At 41.3% G+C, this 25492-nt stretch overlaps 1 protein-coding gene across 1 annotated transcript in view; it reads right to left on the minus strand.

Annotated features, from left to right (window-relative positions):
- Nucleotides 1–504: 504 nt before the first annotated feature.
- Acsl3 (acyl-CoA synthetase long chain family member 3) overlaps nucleotides 505–25492 on the minus strand; it is a 56400-nt gene continuing 31412 nt past the window's right edge. Inside the window, exons 3-15 of the mRNA XM_045146695.1 lie at nucleotides 25092–25269; nucleotides 23327–23436; nucleotides 21995–22133; nucleotides 19811–19961; nucleotides 18659–18782; nucleotides 17925–17996; nucleotides 15212–15351; nucleotides 13187–13359; nucleotides 11241–11315; nucleotides 9059–9250; nucleotides 7106–7220; nucleotides 4237–4394; nucleotides 505–1229 (exon numbers count right to left, since the gene is read on the minus strand). Of these exons, the coding sequence (XP_045002630.1) occupies nucleotides 1072–1229; nucleotides 4237–4394; nucleotides 7106–7220; nucleotides 9059–9250; nucleotides 11241–11315; nucleotides 13187–13359; nucleotides 15212–15351; nucleotides 17925–17996; nucleotides 18659–18782; nucleotides 19811–19961; nucleotides 21995–22133; nucleotides 23327–23436; nucleotides 25092–25269 (1785 nt within the window). The 3' untranslated portion in view covers nucleotides 505–1071. The remainder of the gene's footprint in view (nucleotides 1230–4236; nucleotides 4395–7105; nucleotides 7221–9058; nucleotides 9251–11240; nucleotides 11316–13186; nucleotides 13360–15211; nucleotides 15352–17924; nucleotides 17997–18658; nucleotides 18783–19810; nucleotides 19962–21994; nucleotides 22134–23326; nucleotides 23437–25091; nucleotides 25270–25492) is intronic.

Consider the following 25492-nt stretch of genomic DNA (forward strand, 5'->3'; position numbering starts at 1 on the left):
TTTTAAAAAAGGGAAAATTCTAATTTTAAAACGACAGCGCTATTAAATGACAGAGTTAACAAGACAAAGAGTTTGGGTAGAATGACTTCCATGAAAAAAGGGAAAATTCTAATTTTAAAACGACAGCGCTAGTAAATGACAGAGTTAACAAGACAAAGAGTTTGGGTAGAATGACTTCCATGACTAATGTGTTCAGAACAACACAGGCAACTGGATGTACAGATGATCAGTGGGGTAAACAACGGCTTTCTGTCCTTTGTTTTTCAGCATCTACCTTGTCTTTCTGAATCATGCCCGTTTTGTTGTGGTATTTCTCTTACTTTCAACAGCTACAGGGCAGACACTGAACACTGACAGTGAGCCACTACAGCAAGCCCTGGGAGGGTGGCCCTGGTCATGAGACTCCCTGCCATAAAACTGAACGCTTCTGCCAATGCCGTGCTGACCAAGGTACATGGTTTCCCTAAGAAAAAAAATAAATGAATTAAAAACATAAGGCATATATTTATGTCAATTTCTTAAAACATAGTTATGAGTATATTTATTTCTCTCAAATGCATACAAGACAATAATTACACAGCAACATATCTTTTGTTCAACAACAACTTGATTCATAAGCATTTGAAATTTACATAATTTCACATTGATACTTTTATTTTTAAATACAATAAGTAAAAAAGCCCCCCCCATAACCAATTTTTATATTTCCTATTTATCCTTCTATACATTCAAACTTTTAAAAGTTACAAACTGAACATTGTACAGAACATAGAAATCGTGTTTGAAAACTCCAGGTTTAAAATTCCTGCTTCCCCAGTATGACTCAGGAAAATCCTCCTGCTGACCAGTCAGTCATAGGTGGCAAAGTGAACTGGAAGAGAAGAAAATAAGAGAGACAGACACGGGTTGCTGTCTTAGTCTTTTACTAATCCTGCCAGTCAGAAAGATGTGCCACGAGAAGTAACAGCTTGGGCTTATGAGGAATGGAGTTTGCCTCAAGGTCCGAGACATGCATTTCAAGTATTTTCCTATTTGATCTGAGCTCACTGCAGCCATGATTGCACACACTGATTACTTCCTCCCGTACATCCGCTCAATGTCCGCCTGGTAATGTGTTTTCAGCTCTTTGCGTTTCAACTTGAAAGCATCTGTCACCAGGCCGGTTTCAGGGGTCCACGGTTCAGGGCTCAAACGAATTTTTACTGGAATTTCAAACTTTTCCAAACTTGCTGAGATGATGAAAAAAAGACAACAACAACAAAAAGAACCATGTAAATGATAAATGGACAAAGTTCTTGGCAAATACCCTAACTTCCCCAGTGGCATACTCACTAAAACACCCAATAATCAATCAGTCCATGAAACCTCCTGACAAGCAATAGAACTGTCAAAAATGCTAGCCCGAGTTTCTCTTAGACGGTTTCTTTTTTTGGGCACACACACACACAGGAGGATGGGGGGGAAACACCAGGGCCTTCAGCTGCTGCGAATGTACTCTAGACGAGTGCGCCCCCCTGTGGCCCAAGTGCAACACTGCACTCTTGCATCACTGCATGTCTGGCCACTTGGGACCTGGAGGTTCAAACATGAGGCTTTGCAAGTAAGCGCCTTAACTACTAAGCCACCTCTCCAGCCCTAGTCTTGATTTTTTTTAACAAATATTTGCCCATAGGAGAATGATTTAAATAAACCACGACAGAGGCATACAGGAGTTACAGAGCTGCACATGTAATACAGTAATGATGAAGAGAAGAGAAAGCACCTCCAGAGGCTGAGATCCAAGAGAAAAGAAACAGGGAAGCTTACTTAAAAAAAAAAAAAGAAAGAAAAAGAAAAAGAATGAAATAATGGCATTTGCAGAACAAGAGATGGAATGAGAGATCACTATGCTACACAAAATAAGCCAGACTCAGAAAGACAAGCATCATTTTGTGTGTCTGTGCAGAACATGAAAGCAGGAAGGGGACTGGAAGAGGGAAGAAGGAAGAGGTCTAAGGGAAGGACAAGGAGTAAATGTAATATATATGACGTGAAAGCAAAAAGAGGGGTTACTTGAGGGAAGGAAGGGTAGCGAGAACGGACAAAGAGTAGTAGAGGGTGGATACAAAAGCATAATACACATGTACACAAATGTCACGGTGAAACCCATTTCTCTGTACTAAAACCTAAACAAAGCAGTACCACAGGTTCCAGCGATACCACTGTCAAATTCTAAGGCAGCAGGCCACACAGTCACTGTACCTCGGCGTGTTCTGCCAATATATGAACCTAGCCTTGATTTCCAACAGATGGGTTACACTGTGAGCTCAAGGTCAACCTGAGCTACACAGTTGGATCCTGTCTCAAAAACAAGCAAGCAAACAAAAATGAACAAAAAAATCTCAGAACGTATTCTTCCAAAACAAAAGATATACAAGAGCCAGCAAGTGCATTCCAAGATGCCCAATCAACATTACTAACCTGCAGAAAAATGCCAATTAGTCCACAAGGAGATGATACTTGGGATGGATAGAATCAAAGTGTTGTCACGTATGTGGGGAAACTGGATCTCACACACTTGTGGCTAGAAAGTACCACTTTGGGAAACGTGGAAAAACATTTTTTTAAAAAAAACATTAATTAGTGCTTTCTGGGGAACAGAAACTTGGGGGCTGTAGCAGTCAAGTCTCAGGTCACCGAGATGAACTTTCAGAACAGCACAGTTAAATAGAAAGGATTTACTGAAGATAGAGGGCAAGTTTCACAATGACAGAAAAGGCTGGCCTGTTTCCACAGGTGCAAGCAGAGAGAGAGAAGCCAGCACCAACACCAGCACAAGCAAGCACACTTCAGAACTCCAGGCAGAGCTCTGGCACTCTGTGTATCTTCAGACTGGAATTCCAAATCCACTACACCACCCCCCCAGGACTGGTTTTAGGATCCGCCACTGATAAGCCAGGTGGCTGTAGATCTAAATTACAAACTGTAATAAAGTCCTGAATATATTATATTGGGAGCCACCCATTTAAACTAACACAGGGCCTAACGGTTAGGGACCTCATCTAGGGAGGTGACAATGCTAGAAAACTGCCTGTGGTGATGGCTGTACAACTTGGTGACTAGACTAAGAACCAGTTAATCAGGGCTGGAGAGATGGCTTGGCAGTTAAGCACTTGCCTGTGAAGCCTAAGGACCCCAGTTCGAGGCTCGATTCCCCAGGACCCACGTTTAGCTAATTGCACAAGGGGGCGCAGGCATCTGGAGTTCGTTTACAATGGCTGGAGGCCCTGGCACGGCCATTCTCTCTCTCTCTCTCTCTCTCTCTCTCTCTCTCTCTCATTCTCTCTCTGTTGCTCTCAAATAAATAAAACAGAATTTTTTTAAAAAGGTAATTATATTGGTATTAAATAGTTGTATTAAATGAGTGAGTTGTAATGATATACTCACTATCTCATTTACAAAGCTGGGGAATATGAAAATAAACAACTGTATAAAATTCTTAAGGTTTCAGTATTTTACCTTAGTAATGTAAGATTTTTATCAAAATTCCATTAATATAATTCATTATAGTACCAATCCAAGGTTTTAGGTTACCTAAAGGTGTTAGGAACTATCCTCAAGCTAATACATTGCAAAATACATCCACAGTTGAAATAAAGGACCAGAATGATTATTTAGTAAATGCAAATTTATTATTTTTCACAATCTAACAAAATATCCAGGTAAAACAAAAACAAATGCATATTTACTGCTTTATTCAAACATGGAGGAAGATGATGAGGGAACAGGGAACATCACAGGGAAGCAGACGGAACTAAGCTAGGCCTGGACAAAAGAGCAACAGGACATAGAAGTCCCAGGACTGCAAGCTACCAGGGCAGTAACAATGTACATCCGGGGCCTTTCACTCAGGGCCAGTACGACCAAGAACATAGCAGGACGTAAGCACAGAAAGGGCCAGCCCGGAACCCAAAAGCAGAAAAGATGAGAAAACCCCGTTTGATATTTCCTGATAGCTCCCAAGTATGCATAGCTATTATAAACTGCCAGATAGACATTTTGAGTTGTATTTTCTTTACAGTTCCACTGAACATCGGTTTGGTAGAAAATGATCAGGTGAGCTGGTGAGCAGAGTCTTCTAGCCGCCAATGGGGCAGCATGAGAAGTGACACACCCTAACGTTAGAACGCAGCAGCTTACGAAAATGTCAGGTTCCTCCCCACCTTGTTCTTTTAGTCAGCTCAAGACAGCACTTACCTGAAGCAGCAGCCTCCGAGAGCACTTTGAGGACCTCATTCTCCATCTCACTGCTGTTACATAGCTCCTCCCATGTCCCTTTCAGTCCCTTCCTTTGAGCTAGTTCTGTAAGTTCCTTTTGATTTGGCACAACAAATCCGATGACGTAAGAATGATAACTGGAAGAAATGCAGAACAGCTTAGCAAAGAACAAGCAGTACGCCATGTTACCTAAGGGTACTGATGACCTGGGCGTTTTGTAATTTAATCTTTAGAATTTTAAAAGAAAACAAACAAAAACACCCCAAGCCCCACCCCAAAAATCTACACAAGTCATGTAACAGTAATAGAACAGCCTCTTTTACTGCTTAATTTACAGTGTATTCCAGGGCTATGACAGAATTCACTGCTAAGTAAACCCCAATGGGAGGGGTGGGCGCTGAGAAGCTGGCTCAGTGGGTAACAGCAGTTGCCTGCAAAAACCTGCCAGGCTGGGTAGAATTCCCCAGCCACCCATGTAAGCAAAAACTGATACAAACTGGTACTGGTGCTCTTTTATAAGGGGCCCTGGCATATCTATCCATACACACATGTGCAAATAAATATTTTTTTTTCTATTTTTATTTATTTAAGGGAAAAAATACAGGTGCAGCAGGGTCTCCTGCCACTGCAAATGAACTCCACACACATATGCCACTTTGTGTGTCTGGCTTTATGTGGGTGCTGGGGATTCAAACTCAAGCCACCAAGCTTTACAAATAAGTGCCTTTAACATCTGAGCCATCTCACTGGTCCCAAATAAGTAGCATTTTTTTATAATCGTGGAAATTTGTGGGTAAGTTCCAAGTATGCTTGCTTGCACACATTTTTGCAAAGAGAATTAAAAACTTTTTTAAAAAAATCTTGTCTGGGACTGAAGAGAGAGCTTAGCAGTTAAGGCATTTGCCTGCAAAGCCAAAGGACCCAGGTTTGGTTTCCCAGGACCCAGGTTAGCAAAATGCACAGGGGGGCACATTTGTCTGGAGTTCATTTGCAGTGGCTAGAGGCCCTGGCACACCCATTCTCTCTCTTCCTCTTTCTCTGTCAAATAATTTTTTTATTTTAATTTTTTTGGTTTTTCAAGGTAGGGTCTGATCTCACTCTAGCTCAGGCTGACCTAGAATTCACTATGGAATCTCAGGGTGGCCTCGAACTCATGACAATCTTCCTACTTCTGCCTCCCAAGTGCTGGGATTAAAGGTGTGTGCCACCACGCCCAGCTTTTAAATAAAATATATTTTAAAATAAAATTTTTGTCTGTGTGGGCTGGACTCAATTGGTAAGCTGTTTGCCTGCTGCATACCAGGCTCTGAGTTCCATGCCATCCAGCACCAGGTAAATCAGGTGTGGTGATGCATACCTGTAATCCCAGCACCCAGGAAACAGGAAGGAGTATCAGAAATTCAAGGTCATGGTGGCTACATAGCAAGTCTTAGGTCAGTCTGGGCTACATGACGCCCTCAAAAAAAAATATTTGAATAACCAGTAATTCATGGCAATAAGTTAAAGATGCAATCTAATGTAAATTATGTATCTATGAAAATATGCCAAGTCCTGAAATGACACTCATTTGTTATAAGGAGAACTTGCATCAATAGAGGAATTTTGTGCGTGCACAGCACAGCACAGATATAATCCTGAAGACTACTAAAGATGAAGCAAGAGGGTTGCCACGATTCCAAAGGCAGCCTGGGGAACATGGTGAGACCCTGCCTCCAAAAAAAAAAACAAAAAAAAAAAAACAGACCCTGAAGAAACAGCAGTAACATCAGAAAAGTAAGACACTTACTACATACATAAACCCATCTCTAGAACAATACTGAAGAAAACAAATGGCTACTTAAAGAACAAAATTATTGATGAAATACAGGGTGTTAAAACTCCCGAAATCACTGCAAATATTCAAAAACCCAAAGGCTGATCCATTTCTTATCCCAAATATTTCAAATAAATGGTACTCAGCCTAAGCTCATCTATAACTGAGCTGCACCACAAGGTCGGTTCCTAAATTGATTTTCCTAATACTTCCCTTTAATTTCTCACAGTAATTACGTCGGCTGCTACAGACAGGTTCCAACCTTAAACCATAAAATATGTGATCAGTGGGCCGTGGTGGCGCACGCCTTTAATCCCAGCACTCGGGAGGCAGTAGGAGGATTGTTGTAAGTTTGAAGCCACCCTCACCCTGAGACTACATAGTAAATTCCAGGTCAGCCTGAGCTACAGGGAGACCCTACCTTGAAATACAAAATAATAATAATAATAATTAAAAAATATGTGATCAATATCCTTGAAGGGAAAAATGCTACATGTACTGCAGACACAGAAAATATAGCATGTTTTATTAGAAGTTCCATTACACTTCCCAAGCGCGCAGTTCTACGGTTTTAACTTTGAACTCCCCGTCCCGGCTGTCTCTATCATCACGGGCTGTGACGCTGTACAAGAACATAGCTTGACACAGCCGAAGGCGGGACATCCCAGCCCAGCCCAGGATGCTAAGCAGGCTCCAGCTGAAGGCCGGGACGACAGGGACTGCTCTTCACTGACACTCCTTTTTCCCTGGCCTCCAAACTGGCTCCTATGAACTTTCCTCATGCAGAAGGACAGGCGGTTAGAGGTACCAAGGAAGGAAGAGTCCATTTTCTTGAAGCTGCCATCACACAAGACACCACAGGGATGTGAAGTAGAAAACAAAGACACAGAAGGAGAAAATGTCAGGGCAGCATCCCAGTGAAGGGGGACAGGCATTGCAGGAGGCAGAGGAGGAGGAAGAATTCACAGGCCTGTATAACCTGGAAATGCTAACAGCACATCCACTGCTCTGAGTCCAGGCAACAGGACTTCGTACCTGTTTGCATACGCACAAATGTTGTCTATCAAGGAGAGATTCTTCAAAGCTGCCTCTACTTTCCCCAGGGAAACGTATTCTCCTGCCTGTAGTTTTACAAGGTCTTTCTTACGATCTGCACAAACAAAGCAAATAGGAAGAAACACGGAAAATATTAGTTAACACCTCTAACATAAATACTGCCCATTTCCTAAACAATTCATAATCAAATTATAAAACCAGGCCTTCCTTTTGTATAAGTAGATGTATCTGAAAGAGCTGCTATCATCAGGGCTTCAGTGTGACAGACATTAGAAGCAATGCACAGTCCGCTTTTAGAAGCGGCTAGTTAGGGACACAGACACCTACCTGCCCTGGCAAGACGAGAAGGTACTCCAGCCTGGCTCAGGTAACAATCAGGAATGGCTTCCTAGCATTCTTCTTTAAGTGTTTGTGGTTTGTTTTGTTTCTGGGTTTTTTTTTTTTTCTTTCTTTCTTTTGGCCTACCTCCACGGGCTCTTTCCTCCCAGCCCATCAACTATCCTTCTTATACATTTAGACTTAACCCATGACGCTCACCCCAACTGAGTACCTAATTAAAGCTGATATCCAAGCTGCCATGAGAGTAACCCAACTCAGAGCCCCTCCAAGGTTGGGGACTTTTTCTTCTTCTTTTTTTTTTTTTTTTGTTTGTTTTTGTTTCTTTTTGAGGTAGGGTCTCTCTCTAGCCCAGGTTGACCTGAAACTCACTATATAGTCTCAGGGTGGCCTTGAACTCATGACAATCGTCCTGAATGCTAGGACTAAAGGCATGTGCCATGCTCAGTCTTGATTTACTTTCCTAAAATGAAACTTTCTAAACTTACCTTTGCATGTGTCTATACTAGCCAGTTCTTTGCAAGTCCAAAGAAGAGAGTTGGAGAGCCACTGGCTTGGGACATTAGAATTACTATCAAGTGGTTCTAGTCTTTAACCTCCAGCCAAGTAGCATTCACAGGGGTTGCTTCTCTCAAAACAAGTACCAAGTACATCCTGCTGAACAGCTGTTCCTGGCACAGACTGAGCCTGAGGTAAAGGTGGTGTGAAATGCCATGGGCAGCTCATGCTGCATCTGAGAAGCACAGCGTCCAGCACAGGAATGGAGTGCTCAGCCTTAGCCATGGCCAACTTGTGTGTCCAGAAATATCTCAAGGGAGTCTGAGAAGTTTTACTGAAGGTTGAAGGATAGGAATCCAGGTGGCAGGGCACTAGGCAAAGGCCAGAAGTGCATCAGCTCGAGAAGGAAACTACTAACGCAGGTGGAGAGGGGAGCGACGGTCATGGAACACGGGCACCTGCACTGAGCTTCTAGCAGTGATTACAAGGAGTTTAGCAGGAAAGAGGTCTGGAAAAAAGCGGGGTTACTAATTACATGGTGACAGTGAGAAGGTGTGTTTGGCATGAGCATGGCAGCACAGAGCAGATCCTTACAGAAACAAACATGAGGAGAGACTGGATTTTAAATTTGAAGCACATCTCATTAGCTAAACAAGCTCTAGAGATGCGGAGGTGACCAAGTTAACATGACCAGGATAGACATAGCATTAACTGAAAGAACGACCTAAGAGCAGAAGTCAAGGAAGGTGTTGGCCTGCTGGGCTTTCCTTTGTTTTCTTGGGCAAGTCAAGGACTAAGTACAGAAAAGAAAGCCCTGAACAACAACCTGCAGAAGTCAGAGAACTAATAAATGAGCATTCCCTACAAAATGGAAAAAGATGACTAAAATTACCTAACAGTTATTAAAACTACCATTTCTGAACAACTTTTGAGACCTCATAACATGTCAAGCCTTATGAAGACCTCAGTCCTTTTAACCATTTTTATGTCCCAGGGGCAATACAACAGCCCTCACCAACACAGACACACACTTTCACTATTAGTGAAACACAGAGTCACCCTATGGAAAGAATGCACTGTCAAGACTCAGCGACTCACCAATAATCTTCAAACAACCATCAGGGTCAAACTCGCCAATGTCCCCAGTACAGAGCCATCGCTGCCCATTTTCATCTTCAAAGAAATCAGCTTTTGTTTTTGCTTCATTTTTGTAGTATCCCATTGTCACATTTTGGCCACCAATAAGAATTTCACCTCTGGGATGTGGTTTATCAGTGTTAAAATACCCACCTAAAAAAAGAAGAAAATTGAGACTTCACTCAGTATTTTATCCCTTCACTTAGCATATGAAAATTCAACTATGGTTGAAAAAAAATTCATCAATGTAAAACTAGAGGTGAAATTTCAGTTTTTGAACAGCAAATATATGTTTTGTTTTTTTAAGATAGTTTTTTGTTTTTTTTTTTAATTTTTTATTTATTTATTTATTTGAGAGCGACAGACACAGAGAGAAAGACAGATAGAGGGAGAGAGAGAGAATGGGCGCGCCAGGGCTTCCAGCCTCTGCAAACGAACTCCAGACGCGTGCGCCCCCTTGTGCATCTGGCTAACGTGGGACCTGGGGAACCGAGCCTCGAACCGGGGTCCTTAGGCTTCACAGGCAAGCACTTAACCGCTAAACCATCTCTCCAGCCCTAAATATATGTTTTTAAGCTACTATTCCAAGAAAATATTATAGTCAACCTCAAATAAAAGAATGATAATAAATTCTATTATATTAAATAATTAAAAACACTTGGGTCTTAAATTTACTATGAATAAAATGATAAAAGGTATTCAGTTATGCATTAAATAACAAATCTTGATATATTTTTACCATGTGTAAGCAGAGAAAGAATAATAGGTGCACCAGTGCCTCTTGACACTGCAAACTGACTCCACAAGAATTAATATTTTGTGCACCTGGCTTTACATGGGTACTGGGAAACTGAACCTAGACTCACAGGCTTTGCAAGAAAGTGCCTTTAACTACTGAACCACTTCCCTAGGCCCCAAACAAATCTCTAGTATGTGTATGCATGTGGTATACACCTATCTAGGTGCAGATGTGTGTACACACACACACATTTCCTTGAGCCTCCATCAAACCTGGAGCTCATCATTTTTTTGGTTAGACTAGCTGACTAGTGAGCCCAACAATCCTCCTGTCTCTGCCTTACTCAGTACTAAGGTTACAGGTGTGCAGTTATGCCCTGGGTTTTACCTGAGTGCTGGAGATCAAACTTAGGTCCTCATGCTTGACCAGCAAGTGCTCTTGCCCATTGGGCCTCCTCTCTGGCCCCAAGAACAAATCAGATTACTATTATTCTTGTAGATAGTTTCAGACTGACACTGGGCCAACATTTATTAAACATTTTCATTGACTCTGATAAAAATATCTTTTAAAAAGCCGGGCGTAGTGGTGCACGCCTTTAATCCCAGCACTCAGGAGGCAGAGGTAGGAGGATTGCCCAGAGTTCAAGGCCACCAAGACTCCATAGTGAATTCCAGGTCAGCCTGGGCTGGAGTGAGACCCTACCTCAAAAAACAAAAAACAAAACAAAACAAAATAAAAGCCTTGCAGTCTTTATAAAGGAATGGTACATCCCAATAAATCATAATCTATATGATGCAGTACAACAAAATAAATGTTCAAGTGATTTAAACAAAATTAACAAACTTATGGATTTATAGTGAAGTTTCCTTCTGATAATTTTGGGTTCAAATGCTGAGAGGAAAAGAAAAAGTATGTAAAATCCTCAATAAGTTTTATGATTTTGCTTCTATAAAATAAAGCTATAATCATTCCTAGTTTATTAATAGCATATTTCTCAAGTTTCTATCCAATTTTTAGTTGTATTTGTGTAATAAATTAATACAACAGAATAAAAAAAACTATAATTCCCAAGACTCATTTCTGAACCAAAATCAATGCATATGTATAGCTCTAGATAAAATACAGAAACAATATTCTCTTCTAATTTTAATTTTATAAAAATTGATTTAAAAAATCATTTCATTTATTTGCAGGCAGAGAGAGAAGAGACAGACAGAATGGGTGTGCCAGGGTCTCCAACCACTGTAAACTAACTCCAGGTGCACATACCACTTCGTGCATCTGCTTTAGGTAGGCACTGGGGAATCAAACTCGGGTCCTTAGGTTTTACACGCAAGTGCCTTAACCTCTGAGCCCTTTCTGCAGTCCTAACAGTTGGCGGCCTGCGTTCGTGTAAGCGGTTACCTTCTTCCCAGTCCTGTAGCTTGATCTCACAGCACGCGAGCGGCGCTCCCACTCGGCCAGTGGTGAAGTCCCACGCTAGACGCACACAGAGGCAGCAATTAGTACGTTGCTTGACTCTTATGAAGTATTAAAAATCACTTAGCATCCTTAACAGTTGCAAGCTAGTAAGCCAATAGTTATGTGGCCCGTAAAGGTAAACAGTCTGGCTCAGAGAATTTTTTTAAGACCTGAATTTGTCAATGACGTTTTTAATAAAGGAAAACTTTCAAGTTTGGAATCTAAGGCAACTGACAGTCCCTGCGAGATACAGCATGGCCGGGCTGCTCTAGGTCACCCAGAACCTTTGCCCACCATAGTCCTCACATGAGGTCAGTTCAGAAGGATAGCCTTCTCACAGGATGGGAGGGCAGAATCATTATACCAGATCCACTTCTAACTAGGCCTCACAGCAGTATAATACAGACAACCTCTCCAATGTACCCCACATAGCACAATGTGAGAGTGAGACACGTCAGCCTCTGAGATGACACTCCATCTAAAATTTGTTCAGTAACAGCTCAGTCAGAAGATTGGCAGCTCTCAAAATCTAGGAATAGAAACCTGAGAACCTTTTCAAAGATCACCCAATATTACAAATAAACTGCTGGTCAGAGTGGCTCATGCCTATAATTCCAGCAGTCAGCAGACAGAGGCAGGATTATGACAGTTTGAGGGCAGCCTAGACTAGAGAGTTTTAAGCCAGCAAACAAAACAGAAAAAATAAGCCATGGGAGGGGGGACTTATTTATAACAAACTGTCACTAATTGAATCGTAAGAGAAAACAACAAGGGTCCACAGAAGGCATGCATGCATTCTTGACTGCATATGTCCTGAAAAACAGAAGGTACAAATAACTCCCAAACATCAAATATAAAGAGTATCATACAGAGAGCTTGAGGTAAGGAAGGAATACAGCACAGCTAACCCTGAGAATGGCGCACGGAGGCGCGCGACACAGGAAGGGGCTGGGCCAGCGCAGCGGGGCTGGGCATCATCCCCTGACCTACTACACTACAGGACGCGTCCACATCGCAGTCTTCAGACCTGGGCTACAAGAACCACTCATCTTTTCATATAAAAATTAATAAATGTGAAAAAACAAATATACAAGGCTTCTTTTCCAGAACTAGGGGTTTTTAATGTGTTTATGTACACGTGTGTGGGGTGAGGGGTGAATACACATTTGTGTGTGCATGTGGAACCCGGAAAAAGTCAGGTTTTTAAATATTTTATTTTTATAGAGACAGAGAGAGGGAGAGAGAGACAGGTAGAAAGAGAGAATGGACATGACAGAGCTTCCAGCTGTTGCAAATGAACTCCAGATGCACATGCCACCTTGTGCATCTGGCTTATGTGGGTCCTGGGATATCGAACCTGGGTACTTTGGTTTGGCAGGCAAGAGTATTAGCAGCTACGCCATCTCTCCAGCCCAATGTTGTTCTTTAGGTAGTACACTGTTCACCTTTTTTGAAAAAGGGTCTCTCACTGACCTGGAACCCACTAGTTGGCTACACTGGCTAGCCAGCAAGTCCCAAGGATCCTGTCTCTGCCTCGCCAGTGCTGGAATTACAAACACATAGCACCATGTTCAGTATTTTTACATGGGAACTGGAGATCAAACTCAGCTTCTGAAGCACTTTACTGACGAAACCATTTCCCAAGCCCTAGATTTTAATATTAGTATCATATTGTTTAATATGAAAACCTCTTCTAGATGAATCACTGTTGATGCATCTAAAACATTCCAAAAGCTGTTAGCAATAATCACAACACTGGCACTTATAACTATACTGCTCTGCAAAAAAAAAAAAAAAAAAAAAAAAATTCTTCTCAAATTTTACAAAAGTAATTCATACCCAAGACCAGCTGCACCCTTGCCCCTGAAGGACATAGGGAGGCTTCTTACCTTCTGTAATTGTTCCAGCTCCAGTTGATTCAGTGAGTCCATATCCCTGACCAACGGAACAGCAAAAACAGATGTTCATGAAGCGCTGTGTGGTAGCAGAGAGAGGAGCGCCACCACACAATAAAAGGCGAATATTTCCACCTAGCAAGTTTCGGACCTTCCGGAAAACAAAGCTATAAAAATACAGAACACATGATTTAAAACCGAACTGAATTTTCTGGATCTTCAGATTAATCACTCAATTTGGTTATTTAAGGTTTTGAGATTAAGTGACCTATCAAGTCATATAGGATTTTTTTTTTTTTTTTTTTTCCTCGAGGCAGGGTCTCACTCTGGCTCAGGCTGACCTGGAATTCACTATGTAGTCTCAGGGTGTCCTCGAACTCACAGCGATCCTCCTACCTCTGCCTCCCGAGTGCTGGGATTAAAGGCGTGCGCCACCATGCCCAGCAGGAATTTTTTTTTTTTTGAAGTAGGGTCTTGTTGCTCTAGCCCAGGCTGACCTGGAACTCACTCTGTAGCCAAGGCTGACGTTGAACTCATGGAAATCCACCTACCTCAGCCTCCTAAGAGCTGAGGTTAAAGGCATGCACCACCACAACCAGGTCAAACCCAGGATTCTTGACCCATTGCTTATGTGTGAGTTTTCAGCAATTTAACCAGGAAAAGAACATTTAGGACTAGGAAGATGCCTCAACAGTTAACAGAAACTTGCTTGCAGAACTCACAGGTCAGCTTCAATTCCCTAGTATTCACATAAAGCGAGATGCAAAGTGGTACATGTGTCTGGAGTTCATTTACGGTGGCAAGAGGGCCCAGCACATCCATGCTCTCTCTCCTCTCTCATAAATAAAATTTTTTTTAAAAAGGAGCTATCAGCCAAGCATGGTGACACACATCTTTAATTCCAGCACTTGGAGGGCAGAGGTAGGAGGATCGTGAGTTCAAGGCCACCCTGAGACTACATAGTGAATTCCAGGTCAGCCGGGGCTAGAGCAAGACTCTACCTTGAAAAAATGGGGGGGGGGGATGAGCATCTGGTAACTATATATAAACTTCCTCTATTAATGCCATAAAAAAATGCAGGCTGGAGTAAAAATGCTCATTTGAAACTTTAAACACAAAATGATTAGTCATATGTGGCAGTCATGTGAATAATTTTTAAGAATATTCACACATTCTCTCCTTATCTGCCTCTTTCTCTCTGTGTCTGTCTCTCTCAAATAAATAAAAATTTTTTTTAAAAAAAAGGCTGGAGAGATGGCTTAGTGGTTAGGCGTTTGCCAGTGAAGCCTAAAGACCCTGGTTGAAGGCTTGATTCCCCAGAACCCACATTAGCCAGATGCACAAAGGGGTGCATGCATCTGGAGTTCATTTGCAGTGGCTGGTGGCCCTGATGTGCCCATTCTCTCTCTCTCCCTCTCTCTCTCTCTGTCTCTTTCTCTCTGTGTCTGTCTCTCTCAAATAAATAAATAAAAATAAAACAAAAAAATAAAAAGAGTATTTACAGAAAAATTTAAAATTACTTGTTTTCAAAATATATAAATGTAAGATTAAATATAGCAAAATGGCAATTGAAAAATTCAGATTTTTTTTTTTTAATTTTACTTACTTATTTAGAGAGAGAATGAATGGGTGAATCATAGGGAAACACCAGGGCCTCTTACCACTGCAAAGGAGCACCAAATACATCTGACCCTACATGGGTACACTAGGGAATTGAACCCCAGGGTCAGCAGCCTTTGTAAGCAAATGCCTTTAACTGTTACAACATCTTCCCAGCCCCAAATTAAAATTTTTATGCAAAATATAGTCCTTTTAATACTTGAAAATTTCATTTTTTGTTGGGGGTGATCTCACGATGCAGCCCAAGATGGCCCATAACGTCCTGGTCCTCTTCCCTCTGCTTGCCAAGTGCTGAGTGCTATGACACTGTACCAGCTGAAAATAAGTTTATTTCTTACAGTGACCTCAATTACTAGGTTGTTAATGTGAACTCTATCATGAACTTGGGAAAAGACTTACCGGTCACACAGTGGAGTACTATGCCCTTTGGCAATCTGTTCCATTTTGTAATTATAGGCCAAAATAAACAAATTCCGTTGGAAACTACTCATTTCATTCACTTTATTCATGACATTTTTGTAGATCCGATCCATGATTTCCTAAATATATAAAATGATCCTATTAATTATGTCAGCTGCCATATTTAAATCTCACCATCTGATTAATGCTGCTTTTAATGTCAAATCATTTTAAAAGATATAGTCTATCAGGTTCAATGCTTTTCACAGATCCACAATTAGCTTAATAATGACATTATAGCCAAGTCTGGTGATAGATAACTTGTAATCCCAGAAGTTAGCAGACTGAGGTACAAAGATTATTGTGAGTTTATGTGGCCCAGCTGGGCTGCAGCGAGGCCCACTCTCAAGCAAACAAAAACTCACTGATACAGAAACAATTTAACAGCAGAAACACACCCAGATACATATAAAGAAGAGTAAGACACAACTAAAGTGTCCTAAGTAAGTAGTAACACATCATTAGTGAGTCTTTATGTTGTTTTGCTTGCTCATTTTATTTACTGTAACTAAAAGCAAACTATTTAAAGCAGTGCTTGAAAATCTTGGGGCTTGATCTTGAGATATAGAGGTACACCAAATATTTGCTAACAAAAGAGCCATGCTTTGAGAAGTGGAGGATTGAGACCCAGAACTTGTGACAATCTTCCTATCTTAGCCTTTCAAGTGCTAATATATTAAAGGCATACCCCAGATGCCCAACATTTTGGGATTTTTAATACTATACCTAGGAAATTTTCCTTGTCTGCATTACATTTGCTTGGTAGGTACATTACTATGAATTATACGTTCCTGATATATTTTAGAATTGTAGAGGGACATTACTATATTAAATGAACTTTGGAATTAAAGTAGGGCACAACTCAGGAAACTATAATTATGCGTAACTTCCAAAATAATTGCTCATTTATATTTACTTTGGGATAAGTATATAATCATGTTTGAGATGAGAATTTAAGAATCTGACATACTTAAATGTTAAACAACTCAGAACACTCAAAAATCATAAAGTACATAAAGCCTTCATGAGAGAAGCCAGCAAACCATTGCTATTCTTTTCTTTTTTCAGTTTTTTGAGGTACAGTCTCAGTCTAGCCCAGGCTGACCTGGAATTGTAGTCTCAGGCTGGCCTTGAACTCACAGAAATTCTACCACCTCAGCCTCCCAAGTGCTGGGATTGCAGGCAGGCGCCATCACACCCACCTATCTTCCCATTTCTACTATCTTATTCCCAGGCCCCCTCCATTGTGACATTATGTTAGGAAGCATAGAAACTCAAAGTTGCAATAGCTTCCCTGACACTTCTGACATACTCATGAGTGCATGTGTTTACACATATTCACATGTGTGTGGAGACCAGAAATCAACCTCAGAAGTCTTCCTCAATCACTCTCCATCTTATTTTCTTTCTTTTATTTTTTTGTTTGTTTTGGACATAGGGTCCCTGTTGCAGTCAGGTTTGCATTGCTGGCAGAAATCACCCAACCAAGAACAGCTTGTAGGGGGGAAAAAAAAGGGTTTATTTTGGCTTACAGACTTGAGGGGAAGCTCCATGATGGCAGAGAAAATGATGACATGAGCAGAGGGTGGACATCACCTCCTGGACAACAGCAACAGGAGAGTGTGCCAAACACTGGGAAGGGGAAACTGGCTATAACACCCATAAGCCCACCCCCAACAATACACTCCCTCCAGGAGGCATTAATTCCCAAATCTCCATCAGCTGGGAGCCTGGCATCCAGAATACCTAAGTTCATGGGGGACACCTGAATCAAATCACCACAGTGTCACCTAGCCCTGGCTGACATGGAACTCACTCTGTAGCCCCAGGCTGGCCTCAAAATCACAGTGACACTCCAACCTCTGCCTCCCAAATGCTAGGATTAAAAATGTGTACCACCATGCTCAATTTCCACGTTATTTTCTGAGACAGGGTCTCTCAGTGAGCCTCAAATGCGCCAATTCAGCCAGACTAGCTGGACAGCAAGCACGCCGCAGGACTGACCTGTTTCTGCCTCCCAGTGCTAGAACTGCAGGCACGCAACACCACCCTACAAGCACACAGGGGATCCAAACACAGGTGCCCGTGTGTGCACAGCAAACAGTTCATCACACACTGACCTATCTCCCTAGGCCCCATCACTTCTTTGGTGAGTAGGCTGTCAGAGGACCCAGAAAGCAATAGTACAATTTGCACAGAAAAAGTAACCTCCAACCTTCCTTCCTGTCTCATCCTGTGGTTCAGTATCTCATGATCAGCAAACAGCATAAAAATAAAATATAGGGAAGGGAGCTGATAGTGTGATACAAAAGCTGAAACTGATGCTGGGCATGGTAGAGAAGGCCTCTAATCCCAGGACTTTGGAGGCAGAGGTTGGAGGACTGCTGTGAGCTGAGCTGGAGGGCAGCCTGAGAGTACATAGTGAATTCCAGATCAGCCTCCGCTAGAGTGAGACCCTACCTTAAAAAAAAAAAAGTTGAAACTGAGGAGTGTTTAGTAAATATGAAAACAAAAATAAAGCAAGAGAGAGTAAAACTATGAAGCAGAAGGCCACAACTGAAAATCAGCGTAGAATAAATGTCACATCAGCTGCCTCGGGCCCTGTGGCCAATGACTTCTTTAGTGCTCAATGTTGGCAATAGTTGGTGCTTACCGGAACAGCTGCCATCAACGTGGGTTTCAACATGGATGTATCTCCCTTGCTTCCTTTCTTTATTTTTGAAGACTTAAAAAAAAAAAAGAAATCAGTCTATATAAATTGACCTTTATTGGAATTCTTAGATCATAGATCTGGATAAATTTATCCTTCCAATGTACTTATATTCTAAAACACCACAAAACAAGAGTTTATTTTAAAGTAACTGTTATCCTTAAAATATCTGTCCACACTGATTGAGGAAAAAAATGTTTAAAAATATTTGTTAGTGGGCTGAGGATGGCTTAGCAGTAAAGGCACTTGCCTGCGAAAGCTAAGGGCCCATGTTTGATTCTCCAGATCCCACATAAGCCAGATGAACAAAGGTGAGGCAAGTGTCTGGGGATTGATTGCAGTGGCTGAGACCCTGGCATGTCAATTCTCTCTCCCTCTCTAAAAATGATTTTTAAAGGGGGCTGGAGAGATGACTTAGCAGTTAAGTTACCTGCCCACAAAGCCCAAGAACATGTGTTCGAATCTCCAGGTCCCGTATAGCCTGACACAAAGTGATACAAGCATGCAAATGTTACACATGTGCACAAGGGGGCACACACATCTGGAGTTCATTCACAGTGGCTGAAAAGGCCCTGGCCCATTCTCTCGCTCAAAACTAAATAAAAACATTTTTTTTTAATTTAAAAAAAAAAAAGGAAAACATTGCTAGCATTTTCACCTACAGACATTGAATTTACCTGGTCAGCTAAGGTCTGTGGTGAAGAGTAGCCGATGCGGCACCCATGAGAAAGACAGACAAGCTCGGCACTTAACTCCAGGACGTGAGCCAGGGGCAAATAGCCAACGTAGACATCTTCCTCTCTGAATGACGGAAAAAGCAGCCAAGGTCACAACTCTCTCTGTCAAAACTGACTACGCTAAGATTACAGGCGCCCTGAAAGGCTCTCTACGCAACACCTGGAGCCTCCTCCTGATGGGCAGACAGACAACAGGGGCTGGAAAAGCACCATTTAACCTAAAACTGGGAAGTGGTCTCTTTCCAGTCCTAGTTTAAGGGACTAATGAGTGTTTCAGAAGCAAAATGCTAAGTTAGAAAGGGGGCTGGAGCTGGGGATCCAGGACAGAAGAAACCATCCAAGAAGATAGTCCTTAGAGCTACTGGGTAACCAACCAGAAGAGCTTAAGGAGAACCCACAAACATGTTCCAGGACTGTTACAGAACAGATGCCTGCTCTAGGAGTTGGATTAAAATATAAATCAACTATACCTGTGTATGTATGTGTATCTTTCTAGAAATAACTCTATGAGGGGTAACTGAGACAAAAGTGCTGGTCTTTACCCAAAGTGGAGACATGCAATAGAACTATTTCCATTCCCAAAGTTCACCCTATAGTTAACTACATGTGTGTAGTATAGTATCTGTGTAATTTCTATGCACAAAGTCATTAAAAATATCCAATTACTACAAAAGGTTCCATCTCTGGGAATATTTTCTTTACAATATTCTGCCATTCACCTCACTTTCCACAAAACCTCTCTTGCTTCTACTGGAGTCCATCTTCAAACTAAGTATCAAACACTATTGATACGTTACTGTCTTGAATTGCACTGCAATATAAAATGACTACACATATAAGGAAGCACTGTCAACTGATTAAAATGACTTAAAATATTTATAGTTCAGTTAAAATTTGCATTTTTATAAAACTAAGAATCAATATACTGTATTTCAAACATTACAACACAAATACCTTGTAATGAATTTTAATGGTGTCTAAATGTCAACTTCAACAGACTGAGGGAAGGGTCATCTACCACTAAATGATGCAAATGTTAACACTCTGACAACAGGGAGAACCACTCAGCTATTCTGTTTCATGATGACATACCCTGGCTTAGGAATCCTTCTCGCCATCCCCGTTATGCCGGCAATGATGTTACTGTGCGAGATCATGACGCCTTTGGGGATCCCTGTGGATCCACTTGTGTACATGATCACTGCGATATCCGAGGGCACAGGTCTGCTGTGAGGTTTGTGTTCTGTATGGAAGAAAAGGAACACTTCTGAGACACTGGGTGTCTCAGAAGACTCACAGTGGTCAGCACATAGGGACAAACTACTGGACAAACAGGTTAAATCTGTAGCATGACAACAGCTATGAAGAAGGCAAGGTGAGGGTGACAGCCAATGCTGCTGAGACGCAGACTTCAGGGTAAGATCCTCTGCAGAGTCATTGTAGCAAGGACCTCAATGAAGTAAAGAAAAGAGCCATGGAAACTGTGGAACTGGGGAGACCATGTTCCCACTACAAGTACATAAGCAGTGAGTAGGGTGGCACAGGCCTGCAAACCCAGGCCTCAGGCTGAGGCAGGAAAATCATGAGTTTGAGGGCTACATAGTGAATCCCAAGCCAGCTTGTCCTTGTGGCCAAAAAAAAAAAAAAAAAAAAAAAAGTACCAAGTGAAAAGCCTTGGAGCATGCATGTGCTGGCACACACGAAAATCACCAAGGAAGATGGTGGGAACGGAGTGGGCCAGAAGAAGGTGACCAGGAACAATGGAGGAGCAGCAACCAGGACCACGCTCCAAGCCTCAGCAGCCATGCGCATGACTCTGCATTCCACCACTCTGGGATGGCAAGCAGGAAAAACAATGCTGTTTTGAATAGAGGTCTGCCATTATCTGCATTCAGGATGACTTTAGCTGCTGTTGGCTACCTAACATTAGGAAGGGAAGAAGTTAAGGAGCCAAAACTTATTCTAGTGATTTAAGAAGTAAAAGAGGCTTAGACTCAAGTTCCTAAAATCTTTCCTTAGAAAAAAATGTCTGTTTCACACTGGTGACACTCTCCTGGCCTCACTCAAGACTACTGGATTAAAACACAGTGTCAGGGCTAGAAAGATGGCTTAGTGATTAAGGTGTTTGCCTGCAAAGCCTAAGGAACCAGGTTGGATTCTCTAGCACCCACATAAACCAGATGCACAAGGTGGTGCACACCTCTGGAGTTCATCTGCAGTAGCTAGAGGCCCTGGCACACTCATTCTCTCTTTCTCTCTCTCAAATAAATAAGTAAAATATTTTAAAATGAAATATAGTATCAACTATTTGCAATCACAAGACAACAAGCCCAAGAATAGCAGCCAACATGCTATACAGAGGGCACAAAAGACAGACAAAAAGAAAGGGGCGACATCTACGGGGCCCAGCTGCCTGAAGCCTCCGAGGTGCCAAACATGGGTGACTTCTAAGAAAAATAAAAAATATCTTTAATCATGTTCCCTTTTCTCTCTTACCTGTGCAGACAGATTTCCTGGAAATTAACCACACATTACATACTTCTACTCTCCTCTCTAGTTAGTCCTCAGTGGTCTTTGGGACTACCATTCTCAGCAAGTATCTTACTCTCACAGCTGTTAATGAAAATGCTTCTATCTCCCAAATCTTTTAAATTGCACATGCCATTACCCAGTAGATGCCTACACTGAATGCTTCTCCAGCATCTAAAATTCAACATGCTCAAAATTATTGCCACCCCAATTATACAAGCCAACATCAGCATAATCCTGCCCTTATAGAGAGGATTTAAGTAATCATCAAGTTTCTAACTACAGAGGAAATGCAATCTCAGTATTCCAGAAGCTTTTGAAATTACTCAAAATATCTGAATAATGCTGTTAGATGGTTTATAATTTCTAAAGTTACCCTGTGTTGGTATGTCAGTAAAAGGAAGGAATAAAGAGGATTCCCAAGTTTAGTCATTTTGGCACTTAATACTATAATTCCCTGAGATAAATTTAATAGCATTACTTACAAAACTAACTTTAAAACAATCCAAAACTATTAGAAAAAGGAATGGTGTGAAAGTATTTTAAACTAATTTCAAATAATGAATCACTGCTGGTCTTATACCTCAAGTTTTTCTTCCAAAGCCACATGAAAGCGTTCCTAGAAGAACCCACTTGCCCAGGTGGCAGTCTAGAGAATTGAAGTGTCTTTGGCTCTAACTTCAGGGTAGTTCTAGAGCACAGGGAGAATGGGGAATTCAAACAGAGAATGAGGACCATGCAACCTACCCATGCTGGCCTTGGCTCCCAGAGCCTGCACTGCAGCCATGGAGTGTACAATGACACCCTTGGGGAATTCTGACCAAGTTGGTGGCTTCCCGTCAACAGTGATGATGTGCCGCAAGCGTGGGACCAAAGAAACTATATCCTGGAAATGCAAACAACACACCATGTTCCTTGTTCTTCAAGCAGCTTAGCCAATACAAGACACAAGAAATAGTTCAGTATTTCCAGTGACTTACTAATTTCTTGCCTTGAAAAAGCAAGGGGTGTCAGATGCAAATATATTTTTTTAATGAAGAAAAATAAAAGAATACCAAAGTAGTACTGTTTTCAGAGGAAGTTGCATAAAATTTTTTTAAAACTTCCTTTTGTATGATTTCATCAAATATCCATTTTAGAATTAAAAATATTCTAAAAATCATTTGTTATTTATAAATGAACCACCACCTTAAAATTCAGCTATGCAAAATTAATTTACTTAAAATATCTAGAAATAGATGAAATATAATAAAGGAAAAAGTCGTGGGCCTGGGGAGATAGTTTAGTCAGTAAAGCACTTCCACATAAGCATGAGGCCCTGAGTCACTGTTGGAACCACAGAGCAACAATGGGCATGGTAGTGTGCGCACAATCCCAGCACCGGGGAGGTCCACTCAGGAGGAGTCCAGGGCTTACTGACCAGTCAATCTAGCCTAATTGGTAAGTTCTAGTCAACTGAGAGTGTATATGTTAAAAAAAAAAAAAAAAAAGAAGTGGGCAGCAGTCCTGAGGAATGACACCGAAGTTCGTCCTCTGCCCTACACACACACACACACACACACACACACACACACACAAATTCACCCACACAATTTTGAAAAACTAGACACACAAACATACACACATAGACACACATGCACACACAAAGGAAAAATTTTAAACTAAATAATTAAAAATAAAAAGCTAGGACTGGAGAGATGGCTTAGCGGTTAAGGCATTTGCTGGCAAAGCCAAAGGACCCAGGTTTGATTCCTCCCCAGGACCCATGTAAACCAGATGAACAAGATGGAGCAAGTGTCTGGAGTATGTTTTCACTGACTGGAGGCCCTGACACCCACATTCTCTCTGTCTGCCTCTTTCTTGCTCTCTCAAATAAATTAATTAATTAATTTAAAAAATAAGTAACTGTTTTTTTGAAGTTGTAATCCCTTCACTTTATATAGACATAGTAACTTTTTGTAATTTTTTAAACGAAAATAATATTAAGATATTCCTGACAGCCTGAAAAAGTATGAGAGATTCAGAAGAACCAAAGTTCAATAAGATCCGGAAGCATCAATTGTAAATTATGCTCCTTACCTTCAACTTTGTCTGTAAGAGTTCTTTACTAGTGATGATGTTCGTCACCTCCGTCTCATTCAGTCCGTGCACGATGGCGGGACCTCCGAGAGTGGCGTACAAGGTAACAACTGCAGGGCAAGGAGCACACTTCAGAGTCAAGGCAACGCATATGCATGAATCGTAACGGAGCATTCTAAACACTAACTCATGAACTATCCAATCCACAGACATTGTGGTGTATATTTTAATATACTCATCAATATTATACCTATTACATTCCCTCCTTTAACTTTCCCAATATGCCCAGTGTTTTAGGGTGAAGTTTCTTAAACTTTTATTTTGTTTTACCTAATGATACTGTTCTAAGAGTAACATAATGGGTAGGATTTTACCTGACCCTAAAATGTCAAAATCCTACTTTTTTACAATTTGGTATTAAAGTGTGAAAAAGGACAAGCACTACCAAATGCCAAATTTTAAGAAAATAACACGAGGGCTAGAAAGATCCCTCAATGGTTAAAGGCACTTGCTTGCAAATCCTGCCAGCCCAGGTTCAATTCCCAAGCTGCTTACATAAGCCAAATGCAAAAAAGTGGGCAAGCATGTGATGTTTATGGAGGCAAGAGGGCCTGGCATGCCCAAATTCATACACATGCATGCAAACAAATAAATAAATAAAATTTTCAAAAACGAAAGAGCGAGCCTGAGCTGGGAGTGGTGGCACATGTAATCCCAGCACCTGGGAGGTGGAGGCAGAAGGATCAGAAGCTCATGGTCACCCTCTACACAGCAAGTTTGAGGCTAGCCTGGGTTACATGACAGGGGAAAAAAGAAAGTAGCATAAGCCAGGCATGGTGGCGCACGCCTTTAATCCCAGCACTGGGAGGCAGAGGTAGGAAAATCCCCGTGGGTTCAAGTCCACCCTGAGACCACATAGTGAATTCCAGGTCAGCGTGGACTAATGTGAAACCCTACCTCAAAAAAAAAAAAAAAAAAAAAAAAGTAGCATGAACAAAGAAGTGGTAGCATAGCGTATTCTAGAGCAGAAAACCTGTAGAAAAGAGATTCTCCAAAACACTGAAAGTACGTAATTTAAATAACATGGACTTTACTTTGTACCACGTTGAAAACAGTTCTTGTTTTAAAGCTTTCACTAAAGAAATCTGATGTAAACGCAAACCTGTTAAAACAACCAGGCAACACTGTTTTAACAGGTGCACAAGGTCTTAGGAAAGATGCTTGCTGTTTCAGCCTCAAGATGAGACAACATGCACACTCACCGTGACGCCTATGCACAAAGACCTCCAGAATGAGACTCCAGAACCAGCTCACAGTCGAGCTGTCACTGACTGCTTGATCACAGCACTATTAATCCTAAGAGCAGTGTTGTGATTCTCTATCTAGAACTCTAAAGTTTACCTTGTTCCAGTATTGTAAGGGTTACTGCTGCTACTAGCCAAAGCAGATTAGCAAAATGGACAGTAAATTCAAAAGAACTCCTGAGAGATGGTAGCAGAGCAATGAACCCCTAAGGGTAGGTCTAATTTTCCACATACAGCAAGACCTCTATTAACATGCTCAATCCCCCTCACTCTATGGGAAAGTCATGGTTTGTTCCACACACGGTTCCCTTCAAACGAGACACAAAGTTTCAGGCCCTAACAAACAGTTCTCTCTGTTATATGAACATAAGACAACTATCATCTTAAGAGTAAAATATTATTTTCAAAAGTATCATTCTGCCAATTAAGCGCACTCTTACAAAGCATAAGATGCTACATACGCTGAAAATTGTGCATGAAGCACGCCTGCGCAGCGATCATCCACTCTGCCCTGGTCTCACAGAAAATGGCAATGTTGGTCTTTGGTTGCTGGCCCAACATCTGTAAACCATTTCCAAAATCAAGGGCTCGAATGAAGACATCTTCATAGGAAAGCCAATTATACTGTCCAAGAATAACCTGAAAAAAATACATAAAATACAAATATCCAAACAGCTTTTAATATAATCAAAATGGCAATTTACAGAAAAAAGTGAGAAGTATTCCAAATTTTATAACCAGAAAATAATGTGTGTATAAAACTTTTTTCCCCATTAATACTAGAAAATGAGTTTCAAATGAAAATAAAAAATATATTTTAAAAATTAGCTTTGGGGCTGGAGAGATGGCTTAGTGCTTCTAT

This window comes from Jaculus jaculus, chromosome 4 (genome assembly GCF_020740685.1).
Source record: "Jaculus jaculus isolate mJacJac1 chromosome 4, mJacJac1.mat.Y.cur, whole genome shotgun sequence".
NCBI lineage: Eukaryota > Metazoa > Chordata > Mammalia > Rodentia > Dipodidae > Jaculus > Jaculus jaculus.